This window comes from Hemiscyllium ocellatum, chromosome 24 (assembly GCF_020745735.1).
Source record: "Hemiscyllium ocellatum isolate sHemOce1 chromosome 24, sHemOce1.pat.X.cur, whole genome shotgun sequence".
Classification (NCBI taxonomy): Eukaryota; Metazoa; Chordata; class Chondrichthyes; order Orectolobiformes; family Hemiscylliidae; genus Hemiscyllium; species Hemiscyllium ocellatum.
The window spans coordinates 33,616,674-33,638,883 of NC_083424.1; the positions used below are offsets into that span (position 1 = coordinate 33,616,674).

Below are 22,210 nucleotides of genomic sequence, written 5' to 3' on the forward strand. Positions count from 1 at the left end.
ATCGACATATATCAAAGATAGCAGTGGTCTTGTAGGTTAGGTTCAGTCGTCACGGAAAATGTAGTCAGTGGTCTTGTACTGAATTCATAGGAAAAGAACTGAATCCCTCTTTTCACTGCACCATAAGATCACTTCCAAATATTGCTTTGACAATATATGATGAAATACATTGTTGCGAGGTATTGCTGACGCTGACTGTGGTTTCAAAGCTTGTTTCTTCGGAGAAGACTAACTGGAACTGTATTGAAAAAGTGAGCTCACTCGAAGAGAAATTAAACCTTCAGATTTCTAAGAAAACTAAAGTGGAAACAGACCTGACACCGGTTGAAATCTGATTAAGTCGAAAGTGATTAAAGGAGTGAGGCAGGAAGGGGAAGAGGTGCTCAATGGCCTATATGCTTTCCAATTTATTCAGTCTCTCTATGAAATGCGATTGGATGGAGAGGTGTTGGGGGAGCACTGTGTGGGTGAGTGAAGAATTGTTGAATGTGGACTAGGCTATCACCAAGGGAATGGTCCTTGTGGAATGCTGACAAGCTATGGGAGGAGAAGGTGCATTTGGTGGAGCATCTTGCTGGATGTGGTGGGAATGGTGGAGGATGATCCGTTGAATGTGGAAGTTGCTGGAGGGCAAGGGAAACCCTATCGTTATTCTGGGAGGGGTGGAGGGGATAGTGGAGGTGAAGGCTGGGTCCCTCCAGCAGGATGCTGCCTCTTGAATGTTTTCCCCTCTCACCTTTGTTAGCATTCCAAGGTATCATTGTCTCTGACTTTGGTCCATTCCTATGTTGCACCAAATACTTCCTTACCTCTCCTCACGGCAACTTGCCATTCAATTGCAGAAGGCGTGACGCTTGCCCTTTTACATCCTCCCTTCCAAGGCCCCAAACACACCATCTAGATGAAGCAATGACTTACTTGTACTTCTTTCAATCTAGTCTACTGTATTCATTGCTCACAATGCAATCTCCTATACATTGATGAGAGCAAACACAGATGGGGTGACCACTTTGAGGGACAGCTCCACCCTGTTCGTCTGATATATTAATGATTTAGACTTAAATGTGGGAGGCATTGGGAAACATATGGAATGATTACAATGTGGCATGGTGGTTCAGTGTTTATCACTGCTGCCTCGTAGTGACACAGACCTGGGTTCAGTCCTGTGAGTTTCCTCCAGATGCTCAGGATTCCTCCCACAGTCCAAAAGTGTGAGGTTAGGTGGATTGGCCAAGCTAAATGTGTGGTTACAGAATAGGGTGGGATGATGGTCTTGGATGGGATGCTGTTCAGAGAGTCAGTACAGACTCTATGGGCCAAATGGCCGTTTTCTGGATGGTAGGTATTCTATGAACTCAAAAATCTGCAGGGTAGTTAATAGTGAAGAGGATAGCTATTTGCTGCAGAACGATGTTAATGGTTTGAATGAGTGGACAGGAATGTGGCAAATGGAATTCAGATCAGAGAAGTGTGAGATTATGTATCTGGAGACAAATAAAGCAAAACAATAAACAGATGTGTATTGAGAGGGTTAGAAGAAGAAGTGAGAGACCTTGAAGTGCATGTCCATAGGTCCCTGAAGCTGGCAGACAGGTAGATAAGGTGGTAAAAAAGGTATAAAGAACAAAGAACAAAGAAAATTACAACACAGGAACAGACCCTTCAGCCCTCTAAGCCTGCGCTGATCCAGATTCTCTATCTAAAACTGCTGCCTATTTTGTAAAGATCTGTATCCCTTTGCTCCCTGCCCATTCATATCTGGTCAGCATGGATATGTTGGACCGAAGGGTCTGTTTCCATGCTATACATCTCTGTGACTCTATGACTCTATATATCTTAAATAACGGTATCATTCCCAACTCTACCACCTCCGCTGGCAATGGCCTCTGTGTAAAGAACTTTCCATGCGTATCTCCCCTACGTCTTTCCCCTCTCACTTTGAACTCGTGACCCCTAGTAATTGAGTTCTGGGAAAAAAAGCTTCTTGCTATCCACCCTGTCTATACCTCTCATGATTTTGTAGACCTCAATCAGGTCCCCCCCCCTCAAATTCCGTCTTTCTAATGAAAATACTCCTAATCTATTTAACCTCTCTTCATAAGGGATGCTTTCCTGTAATGGATGAGATATTGAATACAAAAGATGGGTTTAATGCTGTAACCATACAAGACTCTGGTGAGGCCATAGCTGGAGTTATGTCTGTGCAGTTCTGGTGACTAAATTACATAATTACTCTGGTGAGAGTATGGAGGATTTAGATTAGATTAGATTCCATACGGCGTGGAAACAGGCCCTTCGGCCCAACAAGGCCACACTGACCCTCCAAAGGGAGAGTTGCAGTAATATTGCTCAGGCTTGAAAATTGCAACTGCGGGTCAAAATTGGATGGGCTTGTTTTGCTTTGAATAGAGGAGGGGTGGCTTACTTGAGGTATACAAAATTAGAGGCTTGGAAATAATGGAGACTTGTTTCCAGCTGCAACAAGATTAATGACTTTAGGCACAGATTTAAGGTAGTTTCTATAACTCTATGGTTATATGGTATTGGAAGGGGCCATGAGGAAACTTTATTTCACCCGGTGAGTGTTTTTGGAATTCACTGCCCTATTTGGTCATTAAGGTGCAACTCCTTGATCCATTTAAAAGGATTGTGGATCTGTAACCTGCAAAACTACAGAGCGAATGTTGGTAATTGGGATTAAAATGGGTCGCTAGTATATTCAGCTGCTGCAGATATGATGGGTTGACTGACCTCTTTCTGCAGTGTAACATTTCCGTGGTTCTACAGTTGTGATTGAGAATTGACCCTATAGAAAGTGAATCTGGAGGATTAAAAGAGGAAACTAAAGAGATGGTATTTGCATTAAACAGGCATTCTGCAACAGTCTTTGCTTCAAGAATATAGGCAACATCCCAGACTGGGCAGGAAATGGAAGTGTGTGAGAAACTCCCAGAAAATTATAATCAGCCGAGAAGTGGTGCTGAGCAATTTGTTGGAACTGAGAGCTGACAAGTACCTGGGTCCTGATGGACTTCACTCAAGGAGTTTTAAAGTGGCTAGTGAGGTAGTTAATGCTTGGTTTACCTGGGTCCTGATGGACTTCACTCAAGGAGTTTTAAAGTGGCTAGTGAGGTAGTTAATGCTTGGTTTTAATTTTCCAAACCTCCCTTGATTTGAGGAGAGTCTCATCAGATTGTAAGAAAGTAAATGCAACTCCTTTATTCAAAAATGAAGGAAGACAGAATGCATGAAACTACAGGCCAGTTAGATTAACATCTGTCACAGGGAAAATGTTGGAAGCTACTATTAAAGAAATCATAGCAGAGCGCTTTAATAAGTTCAAATAATTAATCAGAGTCAACATGGTTTTATGAAAGGGAAATCACGACTAATGAGGAAGCAACATGTGCTGTGCATAAAGGGGAACTTTGGATGGACTGTGCTCCAATGCTCATTCAATAAAGTGCCACATCAAAGATTATCGCAGAAATCAAAAGCCCATGGTGGAAGGGTAGCATATTAGCAATAGATTAGCTGGCTAACAGGATATAGACGGTGGGCATTAATGGTCTTTTGTCAGTTTGGCAGGATGTAGCAATCAGTGAGTCATGGCTCTAGTGCTAGGACCCCAAATGTTTACAAATTTTTATAAATTGTTAAGATGAAGGGGCAGAAGGTAATGATAGCCAAATTTGCTCATGTCACAAAGATGAGTGGGATGTTAAATGGTGAAGAAGATATAAGGAAGCTACAGAGGGGCATAGATTGGTTAAGGGAGTAAGCAAAAATATGAGAATTGTGAAATCATCCATTTATGACAGGTAAAATACTAAAAGACATATTTTATCTAAACAGTGAGAGATTGCAGATGTAGGAGATGTAGGAGGATCTGATTATCCTGGTGCATGACTTGTAAAAGACAAGTATGCAGGTACAGCAAGTAATTATAAAAGCTAATATATGTATTTAATTTGCCTTGCAATAAATTATAACAAGAGAGCTTATGCTTCTGTTATATAAGGCACTTGTGAGACAACATTTTGAGTACTGTACATAGTGTTGGTCACCATATTTAAAGAAGAATGTATATGCATTGGAAGCAATTCACTGAAGGTTTAGCAAGCTAATATCTGTAATTACAAGGTGGTCTTGCGAAATAAGGTTGGACAGGTTAGGCTTGTATCTGCTGGCATTTAGAAAAGTAAGGGGTAACTTGATTGAAATATTTAAGATTCTCAGGATGAATGCAGAGAGGACGTTTTCTCTTATGGGAGGATCTATGGGTCACTCTTCAAAAATAAAGGGTCACTTATTTAAAATAAAAGATATGGGGGGAAATTATTTCTCACAGAGGGCTGTGGTCTTTGGAACCACCTTCCTGAAAAGGAAGTAGAAGTAGATTATGAATGATGAAACAAACTGAAAGAACTGATTGGCCTATTCCAGAAGCTGGGAGTTGATAAATAGACTGTTGCGGCAGCTGTTCCTCTTACTTGAAGATAACATTGATGGATCTGCACCAGCAGATTGTGAGAATTGAGGAGGTTCTGCATTCTGGTGGAGGTCATGTCTATGAAATCCAGGTTAGTTGGATGCTGTTGTCAGCTGGGCATCAGGCTAAGTCCTCAACAAAAAGGATTTGGAATTCTCTTGGAGAAGGCTGAGCTTTATAGGACTTTGTGGCTGAAATTAGTACCATACATTCTGAGTAGACCGACTAGTTTATCCGGAGAACTTGCCTTTGTTCCAACAACTATTGAAATTGTAACTTATGGTTTCTATCAAATGCAATTTAGTTGTAGTTAAGAATGTGGTGCTGGAAAAGCACAGCAGGTCAGGCAGCATCCAAGGAGCATGAGAATCGACGTTTCGGGCCAGAGCCTGCTTCTCGGATGCTGCCTAACCTGCTGTGCTTTTCCAGCAACACACTCTCGACTCTGATCTCCAGCATCTAGCAGACCTCACTTTCTCCAATTTAGTTGTCGGTCTATTCTCAATCTCAGTCAATTTTTGTTTGATTGGAAAATGCTTTAATTCCATATTATTTTACTCCATTGAACTACTGCAGATAATTTCCAGCTACCAGGTACTCTTACCAAATACAGATGATGAAACAATTAGAGTTAAATAGATCTTTCAAAATGACTTCACAATCTGTAATCTTATCCAGTAATGCATGAACAATTAGCAAATGTGAAAAAAAGAATGATGTACTAGAAATGGCCTAGAATTTGCTGGGACAGGGCATCTCATTGCAAACATTGTTAGTAATATTTTATCCTTCACTCTTCAGTTCATGCTGCAAATAGTTTCAAATGTGTGTTGATATTGGTGCATTGAGGACAATGGGGAAACTGGGACCTATGCGAACAACAGGATTAACAGTCTATTTCCGAATGAGACTTAAATGGAGAGGAGGTTGGATTGGAAAGAGAAATGACATAATTCCATCATTCTTTTTCTCTCTCAAAGAGAATTAGAAACAGAAAGAAAAAAAACATTATGAATTTTAAAATTCTCTGAAAATAATTTGCTACCTTTGGGAATAAGTTGGTAGAGTTAGTAACATTGCAGGAATATATATCTTGTTCTAAATGCCTTCACATGATTGAATCTCCAGCCCTAACATTTAATGGTTAGTTTAATTGATAATAAATGTACAATCTAATTGAAAAGTTGAGGCAAACTGCTGTTTTTGTGAATTTAAAGTAGAAATGTATAAATTGTCTCACAATTTGTGGTGATTCGTAACTCATGGGCTATCTGTTCCTCACTAATAATGGCATGAAGATTACATTTGTTAACTGCATGGCAAATTCTGACAGGATTTCTTTGTAAAGTGTTTAATGAATGTATTAGCAGAATTTGTTTCGTCCACCCCTCAATCCGTCACTTTTGACTATTCTGAGATACAAATCAATTTGTTTGACTGAGGCACATGAGGCATACCAGCGAGGCGATCTTTGTTCTCAGATGGATTATAAACTAAAACTTAAATGTGATAATGAGATTTCCCACCTTGAGGGAAATGAGGGGAAAAAAGCGTGCACCATTCAGCTGTGCTACTTAAACAGTGCCTCCTGGCAGCTCATCATGAAGGGAGCATTGATTTGTGGAGAATTCCTTGTCTGTAAAGGATACATATTATAGTAAATGGTCTAACCCATCTAATAGCTGAAAATTGAAAATGACCATGCATAGGATAAAATAAAGTGTGATAGAATTTAAACATGAGCACATTGATTCATGGGGAAATGCAGATCCCATATTTATTATGATCAATTTATTAGCAAACAGTAAATATAACTTGAAATATCTGTTAGATTTTCATTTGCTATTGTTCAGGATTATAGACATTTTAAAAATCCTTATCTGGAGCTATTATATTAATTATTGTAACAAGAATTTGTAAACATCTCCAGTTACAGGGATTGAGTTACAAGAGCTCAATATAGCAAGACAAAGGCTGAGATGTTTGTGCTTATGTCATTGGAAATTTGAAGAGACAGAATTCACTTTAGTAATCATATGGTAGGACACAAGTGGTGAACAGGAGCAGTTTTAGCACAGAGTCAGGAGAAGCACTCCAATTCCTCCTGGCCCCACATCGTTAAGACTGTCTTTAAAACATGATATTTGGAAAGTTCTGGCTATGTTCAGGATGATCCAATCTGGGTCCTGAAACAAAAAAAAATCATTTGTGTATGCACATAGCCTAATAACTATATCAAGTACAGGCCCCAGCGGGGTTTAAACATAAAATCTACACCAAGGTGGTGGACAGATACATTCCAACTCATCATAGTGCAAGCTCAGGCAGCTATTTAGCTTCCCGAAAATGAGAACAACATTATCAATTTCTTGACTGAAGACTAAATATATAATAAAGCAATTGTACTTTATTCACAATTCAACAGATAATTACATTACAACTATATAGTACAGATAAACTATTTTGTTTGGTGTATTGTACTTGCAGACTATTAAATATACAATAAACTGGTTAACTTTTAAAATAAAAAGAGAACTCTGCAGAAAAATTAGCTCACCCAAAACCTCTGTAACTGACAACACAATTTTAAATACTTGGCAAGTCAGATTTCTGACCTGCATCATGCTTCGGAATTTTTCATTCAAGCTGCTTAGAATTTTACACCAACATGTGGGTTCTCTTTGCACTAAACTGCAATGCACATTTTCTTATTTAGGGTTACCTCCAATAACAACTTTTAATTAGCTAGTGGTCCTTAACATGGTAAAAACATCTCAAGGCATACCTCATTTACTCATGTTCAGCAAAGTTCCATATATATTGGCAGAACCAAAGATTACAGATATCTAGTTCTGAGCAATGGTAGAACTAGTGTTTAGTTGACTGAAACAGCATCACCTGTTGCCTACCTCCCTAAATTTTAGGAGATTGGTGTTTGGGGTTAATTGGAGTCTAATGACAATAGACCTGTGCCTGTCTAAGTTCCAACAGAAAGCCAAAAGGGCTGATCATGGCTGTGAAAGTATTGGATTATTATGTTTATGCAAGTGAGAGAAACAGGTATAAACTTCCATTGGTAGGCATGTATTCCTGGACCAATTTTGACACCAAAGCAACTGTTATTCATCTCACATCGGATGACTGACAAGTACAGATTTTCCTTTTTGCTGGATAGAAAGTAGGAATTTTCACAGGAAGTGTGCAAGCAGCACAATTCAGCATTTGGATGCATAATTATCAACCTTTCAAAAGCAAATTGCATACCTAGCACATCTATTGAAAATTCTTCTCTGTTATCTGGAGGTGCAGAATTCCCAGAAGCATTTGCTTGACTCTACAGATAAATCATGGTATGTATTGAGCCCTCAGTACATGAATGTATTCTCCCACCCAATCTCCAGATAATGTGTTTCAGCAGTTGTTGTCTCAAGTCTCTGAGTTTCCTTACTTATTTAAAGTGCTGGTTGGATGTCCATAAGTCCCAAAAAGATGGCATTTAGCAATGGAGTATTACATTTACTTGTAATCGGACTCTTCATGATGGACCTTTAGTATGAAGGCACTCTTGCCTTGAGACCAATTCCCTTTCAATTGGAGGCCAGAGTCCTTTATGCTTCAAATCTACCTCACATCAAGTCCCTGGATCTGATGCATAAGACCCAGAAAGCCATTTGCTTTCACACTTGAGTTCTGCGACATGAAGGACAACTATTTATCCAAATGCATAAACAAAGCAATGGAATTAACAGTTGATCCAAAGAAGAAAATGTCTGGAATACCACATCAAATGAAAGAATGTTTATTTCTTAAAGTCAAATAACATTGCATTTTTAGTTGCGTTTTTTGGGATTTAATTCTTAACTGTGCAATTAAAATATAATTAATTTGCTGGATGTACCAGCACTAGCAAAATGTTGATTTTTGGCTCACCAGATACATAATATATTTTTAAAGAGATAGCATCAACAAAAATACAATGCACGGAGACAAAACACCAACATTCAATAACTGAGCTGAAAGGATGATGATTCATTCATTTCAAGTTGGAGAAAATAATGTAAACCATTGATTGTTTCTCACAACTAAAACTAAAGTTAGGAGAAGATCAATTAAAATAGAAAGAAACCTAATACTTATTTCATTAAAACTCTATACCTATTTTAAAAATAAAAAGCACTCTGACCATGCTGATTATTTCAATTAGTAACCTCAACTCATTTACATAGAAAATCTTTGCAAACCAATTCATCATTAAGTTGCATTGAAGAGCAAACTGTAGAATCCATGGAAATAATTTTCCACATTTAAAAGTTTGTTGTTTACATTTCTAGAAAAATTCAAGATAATAAAAGATTTTTACCTGACATTTTGCACTACATAAAAATCAAATGTAAACCTTAACAGTTATGTAGAAGTGAATGTTCCCAACATTAATTTCTTGAACACATTTTCTGTAAGGGATGAACATTCATGGTATTGGTAAAAATAGAGAAGTTTATTACTGCTTTCCATTGATCCTGCTCATCTTTTTTAGATATTTTTAATAGAAAAATAGATTGAACCAGATGAAAACATGGCTTAAACTGATCTAAATAAATTGAATCATTGTGAACTTGGTTAATTTGGGATGGAACTGTAAAATCTTAGCAAGCTATAAGTAAATCATCATTAACCTCTGAAGTATTTTTTCATCAAGATATAAATATCAAATATTTTGTCATTCATGTTTTGACTTACAATTTGTTTTAAATGCTTTCAAACATAGTATTATGATATTAAAGCAATTGATCAGATATTCTTACAGTAAAATGAACAGATGAACCTTTAGGACCCTTCACCTTTTTGTAAATTGTTTTCAGTATTCTAGCAACTTGAAAATTAATGTAAAGGATTAATTTGGATAAAGTGAAACAGATGCCAGATTTTAAAAAGATGCATGTGGATAACACTAGAGCATAAGACAAAGTGTTAAATATTTGATGAATTGTTAGAATTAGAAGCACAAGACACACCTCAAACCACTTCAAACACTTGAACAGAGACCGTGAATGGAATTTAGACTTCACAACTCATCAACATCAAGTGTCATTCTGTCTGTGCTTCTGATCCATAACTGTGATAATTGATAGAACTGATATTCTCGAAATCTGAGATCAAATGGGTTGTTTTTTTTCATTTGAAGTAATCTTGCAAACTGGAACAGATGATGCTATGAGATTAGATTGATCTTTCAAAGTACTCAATTTTGTTCTAAAAATATATTTGTGAAGATTTTGAACATCTTGGCTTAACTTTCCTATAATTGATGACTGTATTAACTGAAAACTGGGTATAAAGTGATGTCTAATAGGAAGAAGCATTTAAATATTTAAATTTCCATGGTGGGAATTTATGTTTATATCCCTTTTATATCCCAGTCTTAAACATTTTCTGAGACTCTTTGTTCTATTACATCTTGTAAAGAAAGAGTGTACTTGGGATGCAATATTGTACAAGGGAAAGCAATAGGTTAGTGATAAGCGTATTGCAAGGTATAGGAAATGTGCAACAGGAGCAGAACTTGGCCACAAAGAAAATTGCATTGACAGTTCAAGCCCTGTGAATTCTAGTTTGGAGCTTTAAAAGAGGGTTGGAGGGTTTCACTTACAGGGAAAGGCTGAATAGGATGGGGCTATTTTCCCTGAAACATCGAAGGCTGACAGGTGACCTTATAAAGGTTTATTAAATCATGAGGGGCATGGATAGAGTGAATAAACAAGGTATGTTCCCTGGGCTAGAGGAATCCAAAATTGGGGGTCATTAAGGTGAGAGGGGAAAGATTTAAAAGGGACCTAAGGGGCAACTAAGGGTGGTGAGTGTATGGAATGAGCTACCGGAGGAAGTGGTGGAGCTGCTACAATTAAAAATTTAAAAGGTATCTGCTTGGGTATATGAATAGGAAAGGTTTAGAGGGATATGGGCCAAATGCTGGCAAATGGGACTAGATTAATTTAGGATATCTGGTTAGCATGGACCAAAGGGTCTGTTTTGATGCTGTACAGCTCTATGATTCTATGATCATTTGTTTTGGAATGGGAATGGTTGGCTTCCATTTATGAAATTGAGATGAGCAAGATGTTACCAGCCTAAATTACAACATGACGGTAATGCATAGGGCAGCTCTGTATGTGCTGCAAGGTTGAAATTGTTAAGGGTATGCAAAAATTGCCTTGTAGCAGTGAGAAATATTTACAAAATCAGAAGGCACAATATGGAATAGTTGGAATCCAGTGAGCCATTGTTGATCTCTTTGGCTGAAAAGCCTTGAAGGCACAATCTGTGAATACTGGAAGGTAGCACAGGTCATGGTTCGTAATTATTCAGCTACTGAAATATTAGTCTTTATCTCACCAGCCCCTCCCAATAAATAATAGTGCTGAAACACATGGTAGAGTATATGTGCTTACATACCCATAACACATCATTTGTAGTCATTACCAAATGAAATTGGCAAAATAGTTTACAACACAGAATATCAATAGTCATCACTTAAAACAGTTCCAGCACAGCTTTCAGAAATAGCTCTGAAGGAGCATTGTGTGAGCTACGAACTATTTGTAAAGAATAGTAATTATTAAATGAGGCATTTATTCCAGGGCAGAGATCTAGTAAGGCAAATGACCCTTCTGAATTACATGGATAGACCTTTATAAATAGATTGGAAATAAATTCTGTCATAGAATGTTATGAGAACATATGAAAAAGTAACATTGTCCTTTGTACATAACGGTATTTTGGGCTGCATGGAATTAAAGATGCTGAGAGGCCCTACCAGTTCCCACTTCTGGAAGCAATTTTATCAGCATTCAGTCTGCCTGTAGGCACCTTCGTGGAGAACCACTATGGTGATGTTCTGCTGCTGTTGTATACATCACAACTGTGTTCCTAAACCTCACACCTTATCAGAAAAATCTGCCATTACCCTGTCTGTTGTTTACAGAAACAGCACCATGTCTTGAGGTTACACGATGGCATTGAACTGCTGCTGTATAACTTCACATGCGTTACAGCTGGAAGCTCACTATCTACACATAGAACGACACCTTCAGCAAAAAAAGATCAACAGTAATGATATGGATCATCAAGATTAGTTACAAAGGGAGAAGAGTAGCAAGTTGGATTGAAATCTGGTTTAAAGGGAGAAAACTGTTGAAAGGGGATATTGATAATTTGGTAGAAATGGGCAAAATGGCAGATAAAAGTTTAAAAACAGCAAGTACATTTTTGTTTAAAAAACATAATCATGATATTTAATAATGCTAAAGCTGGGTGGCATGGAAGTGACAGAGATTTGGTTCAACTTTGCTAAACACTGTAGGCTCCCTGCTAGTGGATGAGGCTGTAAAATAGTGAATAGAATATTGGCTTTATGGAAAGACCGATATAATGTAAATGTCAAGATGTAATGTTCTTAAGATGACAACTAGTGTCCTCACTCTAAGAAGGACGTTGTTGGAATAAAAAGGAAAAGCACAGAGTAACTGGAATGCTGTCAGAACATAAGAACAGGAATATGAGTACATCAATGACCCCTTGAACTTGCTTCTCTAAGATCATAACTGAACTTCTACATCAAGTCCATTTTCTGGCCCTATTCCAATATCCCTTGCTCCCTAAAATTGATTAATATCAGTATTTAATACACTCATCATCAGAGCATCTGCAGCGCTTGGGTCTCAAAACTTGAAAAATCTCACAATCCCTCTGTATGAAGAGCCTCATTTCAGTCCTAAATGGCCAACAACTCCTTATGATATCATGATCCCTAAGGTTGATTTTATCTCCCCATCATTGGTAGGGAGCTCATTAAATCAAATAGGAGGCCAGTTTGCCATTTACCCTCTCCCCCCTCTCCCCACCTGCAATTACACAGCAGCATCTATCCTACCAAGGCCTCTCATTTCATCTGAACTTCTACTCTTCCAAATGCCAGAGAATAAAGATCCATTTTACACAGGCTGTTCTCACAGGACAAAAAAAAATCCTCTCTTTTCAGGAATTAATTTAGTTGCACATACTCAAAGGCAAGTTTTTCTTTCTTTTTTAAGAAGACAAATATGAGTACTATACTGCAGATATGGTCTCAAAGCCCATTGTGACTGCAGCAAGTCTTCCTTACGCTTATATTCCATTTCCTTTGTAAATATGACTACTGTTCTATTTACCTTCTTAGCTGCATTTTGTATATCTAAAGTAGTAGGAACTGGGCATCCCTCTGTACTTCAATGTGTATCACTCTCTTACTTTTAAAGCAATCTGTTTTTCCATTTTTCCTATGGAAATGAATAATTTTGCAATTCTCAATCATCCATCTGTCATCTTCTTGGTCTGTCGCTTCACCAGTCTATATCCCTGTGCAGTCTCTCTGTGCACTCCACACAGCTTACGTTTCCGCTTAGCTTTGTATCATTAACAAACTTCAAAATATTAAGTTAAAAATCACACAACACCAGGTTATTGTCCAACAGGTTTAATTGGAAGCACTAGCTTTCGGAGCACCGTTTCGGAGAACCTGTTGGACTATAACCTGGTGTTGTGTGATTTTTAACTTTGTACACCCCAGTCCAACACTGACATCTCCAAATCATGACTTCAAAATATTACAGTTAGTTCCTTCACAAAACCTTTGGGATATGGGTTGTAAATACCTTAGTTTAAGTTTTTTTGCAGTACTTAACTGGTTAAATGTTATCATTCTGAAAATGACCCGTTTATTCCTAAAAAATCTCGAAGAACTACGGATGTTGGAAATCAGAAAGAGAAACAGAAACTGCTGGAAAAAAACTCGGCAGGCTGGCAATATCCATGGAGAGAAAGCAGAATTAACATTTTGGGTCCATTTCTAAAGAAGGATCAGTGGACCTGAAATGCTAACTCTGCTTTCTCTCCACAGATGCTGCCAGACCAGCTGAGATTTTCCAATAATTTCTGTGTTAATTTCTGTTTATTCCTACCCTGGTTATATATCCTGATATATTACTCTCAATCCCAGAAGCCTTCATCTTGTCTAACATCCTCCAATGTGGGACCTTCTCAATTGATTTCTGAAAGTTTAAATATAATACATTCACTGTTTACCCCTTGTTTATCCTGCTCGTTATGCCTTTAAAATCTCAAACATGTTGGTCAAGCAGTTCCCTTTCATTAAAAATGTTGATTCTGCCAAGTGAGATTATGATTTCTGAAATTTCCCTGCCCAGCTGCAATTAAATATTATAGCATTTTCCCTAGTGTTGACCATAGTTTGCCAACTGACCTTTAGCTCCCCATTTTTCCTCCTCCTCATTTAATGGGTCTAATATGGGAAAATGAAAATCATAGAATCGTACAGTACAGAAGAGAAATTCAGCTTTTTATAGATTAGATTCCCTACAGTGTGGTAACAAGCCCTTCGGCCCAACAAGTCCACACCAGCCCTTCAAAGAGTAACCCACACAGACTAATTTCCCTCTGACTAATTCACCTAGTGCTATGAGTAATTCACCAAGGCCAATTCACCTGACCTGCACATCTTTGGACTGTAGGAGGAAACTGGAGCACCCGTAGGAAACCCACACAGACGCTAGGAGAATGCGCAAACTCCACACAGACAGTCACCCGAGGCTGGGATCAAATGTGGGTCCCTGGTGCTGTGAGGCTACAGTGCTAACCACTGAGCCACCATTAGCCAGCTCTTTCCCTTTTTCCTGCATTACTTTCTTCAAGTTTTTATCCAATTCCTTTTGCAAGCTGTTATTGAATCTTTATCCATTACCCTGGCAGGCAAGGCATTTTAAATCTGAATCACTTGTGACATAAATCTGATTTTCATGTCACTTCTTGTTTTTTTTTGCTGCACCCCTTAAATGTGTGTCCTTTGCTTATCAATCCTTCAATCATTTGAAAAAAAAGCTTTTCTTTATTTACTGTCTCTAAACCCTTCCTGATTTTAAACATCTTCAAAGAAGAACAGCCAAACCTTCCCAGTCTGTCTCTTGGTAATCTTTCATCCGTGGAACCATTCTAACAATCTTATTTTCCTTCCTAAAGTGTGGTGACCAGAACTGGACAAAATATACCAACTGGAAGAACAGGATGAAGAAAGACATGAAAAGAACTTAATTGTATCAGGAGAACAGAGCAGATGATGGGGTATTTTGTTAGAATTGTTTCAAAGTATGTAGAAATTGGATAAATTAAATACACCCAGATTGTTCTAATTAATTTTGTGTTATAAGCTTAAATGTGAGAAATTTAAGAAGAGAAAAGGAGAAGCTTTGGTCTTAACACATTGGGTGGGGGTGGTATCTGACACTGCAAAATGCATAATTGGTGTTGACTTAAGCAGAGATCATGCCAACTTTTAGGATTAGGTTAGACAAGTGGTTGGAGAAAAAAAGAATGAAATATGGAAACAAAATGGACTCCTGAGATTAGGGCTGTGCTCAGATGAATGATAAACACCAGATGGACCAATTAGGTTGAATGGCCCATTTCGATATCTCTGTGTATATCCCAGAAAGACATAATACTAAATCAGCCTGTGCTTTTCACTTTGTATAAGAATAAAAATTCCAGTTGTCCTAAATTTCTTAGCAGTCTTCCATGTGGGGCTCCCTGTAACATCATAGTTGAGGGCTTCCCCTTTCACCACCACTGGTACTCTATTCCAGATGGGTTGACTATCTTTTCAGGTAATTGTGCACATTTCTGAATCCCAAATACCCTGAAGAATCTGAGAGTCTATTCTGAACCTCTGGAGCCTTGTGCTACAGTGGTAATGTCCCTACCTCTGAGCCAGACAATCCAGGTTCAAGTCTCACCTAAGTAAAAAATGAGGTCTGCAGATGCTGGAGATCACAGCTGCAAATGTGTTGCTGGTCAAAGCACAGCAGGCCAGGCAGCATCTCAGGAATAGAGAATTCGACGTTTTGAGCATAAGCCCTTCATCTTGATGAAGGGCTTATGCTCGAAACGTCGAATTCTCTATTCCTGAGATGCTGCCTGGCCTGCTGTGCTTTGACCAGCAACACATTTGCAGCTCAAGTCTCACCTACCCCAGTAGTGTGTCACAACATACCTGAACAGGTTGGTTCCACTCAATGATTCAGCATTAGCATCCATAATTGCCTTGCTTATTATCTGCTGCAATCACTGCTTCATTTATTGACAATTTTGGGGCCAATTTTAATCTAAATTGCCTGGCTGAAAATAAACAGACTTGGGTAGCTGTCAGCTTTACAAACGACCTAATTTTACAGTCAATGAGTATAAATCAAATGAAGTGCAACACAGGCAGCCAAACTAATCCTGACTGTTCTAGAACCTTGAGGACAAAAGTCCAGGCTGACTAACAAATGGATTGGCCTTGCTAAATTGCCCATAGTTTCCAGGGATTGTGCGAGTTTGGTGGATTAGCCAGAGGAAATGGATGGATACAAGGATAGGGTAGGAGGATGGATCTGGGTGGGATACTCTTCAGATGGTTATGTGGACTCAATGGGCTGAATGGCCCGCTTCCATACTGTAGGGATTCTATGAAATGCTATAGTATCAGAAATGTGACTTTTACATGAGATTTTAAATCAAGGCCCTGTACATCCTCTAAGATGAATGTAAAAGATCCTACTGAACTATGTTGCAGAAGAGCAGCGGAGTCATCTGTGAGTTTGGGGCAATATGTATCTTTCTGTCAACATCAGAAAATAAAACACAGGATCTGGGCATTATCACCTTGCTGTCTGTGGGAGCTTGCCGTGTGCAAATTGGTTATTAGGTAACACAGATTACATCACTAACTATATTTCATAAATCCTTCATTAGCCATGAAGAACTTTGGAATGTCCTGAGATTGTGAAGAGTACAGGATAAAAGGCCTTTCTTTCCCACCAAGTAGATGAGGCTAAAATTGCTCCCAATGTAACTCAGCTGTCTTTTTGTTCCCTGCAGTACATCCATCAATGACTATTCACTGAAAAAAAAACCTCTTGTGGAATATTTATTTCTGTCACAAACTTGACAATATTTCAAAATATTCATAATTGTCAAGCTTAAAATATTAGGTCAGACTGGTTAAAATGTTTATTTCATTTCATTTGGAATTCAGAATGCTATATAAGCTCCTCATAAATGACTTTTGGGAAATCTATGCTTAGCAAAACTTTAAATAATACTCTTGAGTGTTTGTAGTTCAATTTTGAAACATCATGAATGCTCAAAACCACAATGAACACACACTAATGTCCTCTTGGCAATTTTGATCTGCATTCACGTCTATACTTTTGCTGACGCTGGAAGGGTCTAGAATGCTATCCCTTAAGTGACTTATCTGGACCACAGACAACCATAAGGAAACAATAGAGTGGAATAGACAGATTGTAAAGAAGACAATTTGTATTTCAATATAGTTTGCCCACAAGTTAATTAATTATGCATAGATGCCAGCATGGCAAGAAAAACATGACGTTGTAAAACATTGTATACGTGTAGGGATGGAAATACACTCTGATACTGACTTCCTTCATCAATTCAAACAAGGCATGATTTTCTAAAGGTCAACCAGTTGGTGGATCTCTGGCATTATATTCAAATCATGCTTAAATTATCGTCCCGAGGGACCTAATTACTCATTTTTTATTTTTCACTATAGGCCGAGAACTGCACAAAAAAAAGCATAATGAGTAAAAGTTGGTATTTTTTACGCTGACTTATCAACACAAATAGCAGTCCAGATGTTAAGAATATTTTGAGCAGCATTAAGGTCATTGAATAAATTCCAGTTTAGATGTGCCACAGCAGCAGGTCTTTCAGCTACTGATGAGGAACAGGTCTTGCGGATGCAATTAATTTTAAACATTTAATGGATTATGCGGAATCACTGTTAGTGTGGTCAGGCTGAAACTTTTACTACTGCATCTGGCCCATCATTGGCCAATTAAGAAATCAGGCGGGACTGCATCGGGTACGTGACGGGAAAGGGACCAATAACGAAGGAAGTACAAGTCCCTAAAGGTGAACAATTACTTTGATGTTTCCATACCATTTTAAAATAAAGTTGAGAGAGAGAGACTGGACACGCGTGGAGTTATGTCGAGCAACTGCCTAAATGTTCCTGATTTCACTGGTCGCTCTCTACATGAAGTAGATTATTGTTCAGTCATTCAGAGAAATGAGCCTCAAAACTTTCTAAAGCTGAAACTCTTCATTTAATTGATTCATGATGAATGTGCATTAAGAAGTTTGTATGATAAGTATGAATAAGTAGCATTTTAATTTCGTGTCATCGAGTATCTAGAATGTTGTTAAAATAATTTGGGATTGTGTAATTCAGTGGATTACTGTAGAACCATACACGAACCAGCTTTTGTACAGCAATATAGAGTCTAAATATTAACACGGGCGAAGAAAGCAGAGGTTTGGCTCTGTGGCAGTAGCCTAAGTGATGAAGCGGGAACGTGCCACACTGAGGGAGTGCTGCAGTGGCAGCTGAGCTGGATTTTGGGATTGCCTTGCTTGTTGGAGAACTCCGTCTACCTCTTCAGCGCAAGTGAAAAATGCCGTGACATTGCTGAGAATCTCCCAGGATGCGAGCCAGCCTTCACGCCTGACTGAGTACCAGCCAGCTACTCATTTCTCTCTTTTGCCATTGCTGAGACATAAGGTGCACAAATTCGTCGGAAGTGTTACCTGTAACAGCGACTATACCTCAATGTATCCATGTTGCCCATGTATCATTTTAGGACATTCTATATCTTTCGCATCCTCATTTCCGCTCTTTCCCACATCTCCTTCTAGTTCCATCCTTTGACAATTCAAATCTGAACAAATGATCAACCTTCTTCATTTTTGAAAGACGTTTCCATTCGGGAAGTTTATGGCGTTTGGTGATGGGTTGGCTGTACCAGGTCACACTCACCTGGTTTGTAACCACGTGACTCTTCCGGTTTGGAAATGTGGTCTTCACCAGCGCTGTGGAACCTTAGACCTTTCTGATTGTACTCTTTTCATCTTCATCAACATTTGAGTCTCTCTCCCTCTCTCCCACTCTCACACACACTCTCTCTCTCTCTGTTCTCTTCAGTTCATGCTGTCTGTACCTCATCTTACTGTTGCGGCTGATCCGTCACCAATTCTGGTGCCAGTTTATATATTTTAAGTTATTTCCCCTTTTTAAGTCATAACCTGTTGTGGTGTAAGTTCAACTTTCAAGATCCCGACGGTCTTGTGTGAGATTTTCCTGTCAAGTTGTCCTGATTGTAAGCTGCTTTGGATAATGACGGATTATCCCATCAGTAAATGTAAGATATTATCGCCAGTGGGAATATATTACCCCCTCGCACACCTCCAGATTAACCACGACTCGTAACCATTGTACTTTGCCTTCCGATCACTCAATAGTTGGGTATGTTATCCTGATATAGCAGATTTATCCCACAGTGTGGGTATAATATATATTAACAAGTGAAAAAAAAACTACAACACAACAATGTTCTGAACGAATGGCACACACAAATGGACTGCCCTTCTGATAAAGTGGGGATGACACATCCTACTTGCTGATCTGAATTTCCTCACAGGCTCCGAGAGCGTTTCAAACTGTAACTGCAATGACTTTCAGTCAGTTTCCAAAAGTGAAAGACCCGCAGTTTCCTAATCTTCTGACAGCGGGATGCCAACCAAGCTTCAGGGAGACTCTTCCCCACCCCCCACCTGGCCATTGATAAACCCAGGTCACAGCCAGGCCGAGAACGCGCTTCTACCCCCAAACCAGTCAACACCTCCTGGATCTCACTGATGATGTAAATGGTGTGCAGTCTGCTCCCTGAAATGGAGAGCGTTCTGATAGCACCAGCTATCACTGTGGGCGCAGTGGCTTTAAATTTGTACACAGCCACCATTGTACAAACAGCAAAACAAGCGATCCCGTTGGAACACAGTATCATATAGGCCGCCATTGCTGGTTAACACTAAAGTGAAAGGACAGTACATCATTCTCCACTTGTTGAGGTGGGGGCTACCTCTGCATTGCTAAACATTGGTGTCTACTGCAGCACGTCCACTCACAGGTTTCAACTAGTTTTATAGCTAGTTATTATTTTGATGTAAAATCTGTCGCTTTCTCAGGCCTTTGTACATAGAACGGTGGTCATGACAATTCCTGGAAAAACCACTTGGTTCTATGTTATGGAACCCCCTGGTGAAATGGCATCCCTTTCTCCCCCCCCCCCCCCACAAGAAATATAAATGAATGGGCAGATTCAGGGGATGCCGTTTCCCGAAGCAGTGAGTCTATGGGGAACTGTTGTGTGGGCTGTGTTCCATTCAGACCCTTCGCCCTGACTGCTGTCCGTCTATTCTGGCCCACTTGGAGCGTGTGCTTGGAAATACAGTACCAACAAGTTGTAGCTGCGTCCTACCGTCCATATCCAGGCGCTGGATGATGACCTCTAACTCCACCTCGTTGGGCATGTAGCCCAGTGAGCGCATCGCCATCCCCAGCTCCTGCTTCGAGATAAACCCATTCCCATCGCGGTCGAAGACTTTAAAAGCCTCGCGGATCTCTGCCGGGAGATTTCAATATGCACAGCACACAAAGGTTAATGTCTCGCCGGCTGTTGGGTTGCTAACATTCTACACAAGTTACAGCAAAAAAAGACCCTGACCAGCGCAGGCAAGACATTCGCCAGTTCCTGCTCTTTCTGGTTAATCTGTTGTTGACTTGGGGCACTTTCATGATCAAAATCGGCTTGCTCCCTGGAGCATTGCGCCGGTGCGCGGGAACCAGGAAGACTAGCCTGACAGTGTTTCCCCAAGAAACAAGTGGTTCCCTCAGCATTCGCTCTCCATATTTCACAGCAGGTCTGTTAAAAGGGCACACTGCAGGGTGACATGGAACCCGCTTTCTTACACAGCTCAATTGCTGCTTAAAGTTATCCCCCGTGTGGAAAAGGGCGGTTCACACACTCAGGCTTTGTCACTGGGGATGACTAGAGAGAGAGAGAGAGATCAATGTCTCAGGCTGGAGACGTCGAGTGTAAAGTGTCCAGCTCAATCCCTGAGCTAAGACAATGCCCAGTCCCCAACAATGAAAGCGGTTACACTGACATAGACAGGGGAAACTGCTCCATCCTCCCTCCCAATGGCAAGTGAAAAACTGCACTGGGAGACGCGCGCTGAATGCCAATACTCTGCATTCCACGCAAACAGCCGGACTCTCTTCCCCCGTTACCTTTCATCTCCCCGTCATTATCCCATCTGTGTTTGTGGCAACATTAATGCTTTATGGGAGGGGGAGGGATTCCTTCTGATTCTATCCCTTTCGAATGCACTCGCTCCGTTTCTTCAACCGCCTCTACCACCCACCCTGCAATGATACCTCTCCCCCAGTCAGAATCCTCTGTAGTTTTACCTACAGCAAAGGGAAATGGGTTCCCACTCAGCAACAGTTTTTTTTGTATGGTAGGATGTGACAACACCGTGAAACGAGGGCTGGAGCATTAAACAAACATCCTCACAGGTAACACGATTAGGATCAGCAAAGAGAGATGGAGAGACTCACCTTCCAGTTCATCCTCAGGGATATCTATGGGGTCCTGGTTGCTGAGAATGTCAGGGATGGTATAGATGCCCCTGTACATTAAGGTCGCAGTCACTGGGTGCATAGGCATTTTGAGTCTCCAGCTCACACAGCCACTTTCACCGGATCTTCGTGCAGCGAGTTTGATAGAAGCTTCTCCCCTTTTTTTCTCTCTCTCTCTGTCTCGCTGTCAGTCCCAGTGAATCCGGGAGGCAGTCATGTCTGCGAGTCTCCCTTCATTTCTTCGCGATGCGAGCTGTGGGCACCCCACTCTGTCCTGTCCTTCCCCCACCTCCCCCCTCCCCCCCCACTACCCCCCCACCCCTCCCAACACTACCCCTCCTCCCTGCCTCTCCCCCACAGTGTCAGACACGTGGCTCGACTCAGGCAAATTCTCTCTGACACTGGGAAATCAATCAGGTCCCAGTCTGCGGCTCGGCTCCCAGCGTTGAGACTTTAACTTGAGCTGTTAGTTAGGATGGTGAGGTTTCACATCGCCAGGAAGACCCCAGACACCTCCACCCTCCGCCTTGCAAATCATGAATGGTCCAATATCCAACCAGGGGGGAATTGTTACCATCTCCAGAACATTGATAAACCCACCAATTCATTCGCCTGGCAAGCACAGAGCTCTGTCAATGTACGCACAAATCTTATTCCCGTTCACTAAAGGCTGAGGAAGCTGCCCGAGCAAGGGACCAGTAAGCCGCAGGAGCCATTCATTCAGCGGGATATCTGCAAGGAGTGATATTTAACATCCATCTGGAATTCAGCCGCTTAAAACTAGAAGGGGCGACGGTTCTAAATGGACGCAAATGTTTCGAACTGCCCGAGGATCAAACTGCTCGGAATCGATGGAGAAGGCACTTTCCAACTGGGATTGTCAGTGTGGGAAGCCAGGGACCAAACGAAATCGAAGTCGGCTGTAACTTTCCGCTGATTTTCCGTTTAAATTCACACACGTTACTGTTAGCGTACATTGAACACACCGTTCTGCACTCGATACACCAGCACAGGGAGAGGCTTCGGGGTTGCAATCCTTAAAGCTCCGCGTCTTGTTACCATCCCCCGGAGACGACAATTTTAAAATGGAAATTCGAGCTCCCGGTGACAAATTTAAAGGA

At 40.2% G+C, this 22,210-nt stretch overlaps 1 protein-coding gene across 1 annotated transcript in view; it reads right to left on the reverse strand.

The window, feature by feature from the left end:
* The window catches only part of LOC132827357 (calcium-binding protein 7), a 62,959-nt gene extending 41,782 nt beyond the window's left edge, over window positions 1-21,177 (reverse strand). The window contains exons 1-2 of the mRNA XM_060844012.1: window positions 21,069-21,177; window positions 19,927-20,070 (exon numbers count right to left, since the gene is read on the reverse strand). Coding sequence (XP_060699995.1) covers window positions 19,927-20,070; window positions 21,069-21,177 — 253 coding nt within the window. The remainder of the gene's footprint in view (window positions 1-19,926; window positions 20,071-21,068) is intronic.
* Between the last annotated feature and the right edge of the window lie 1,033 nt (window positions 21,178-22,210).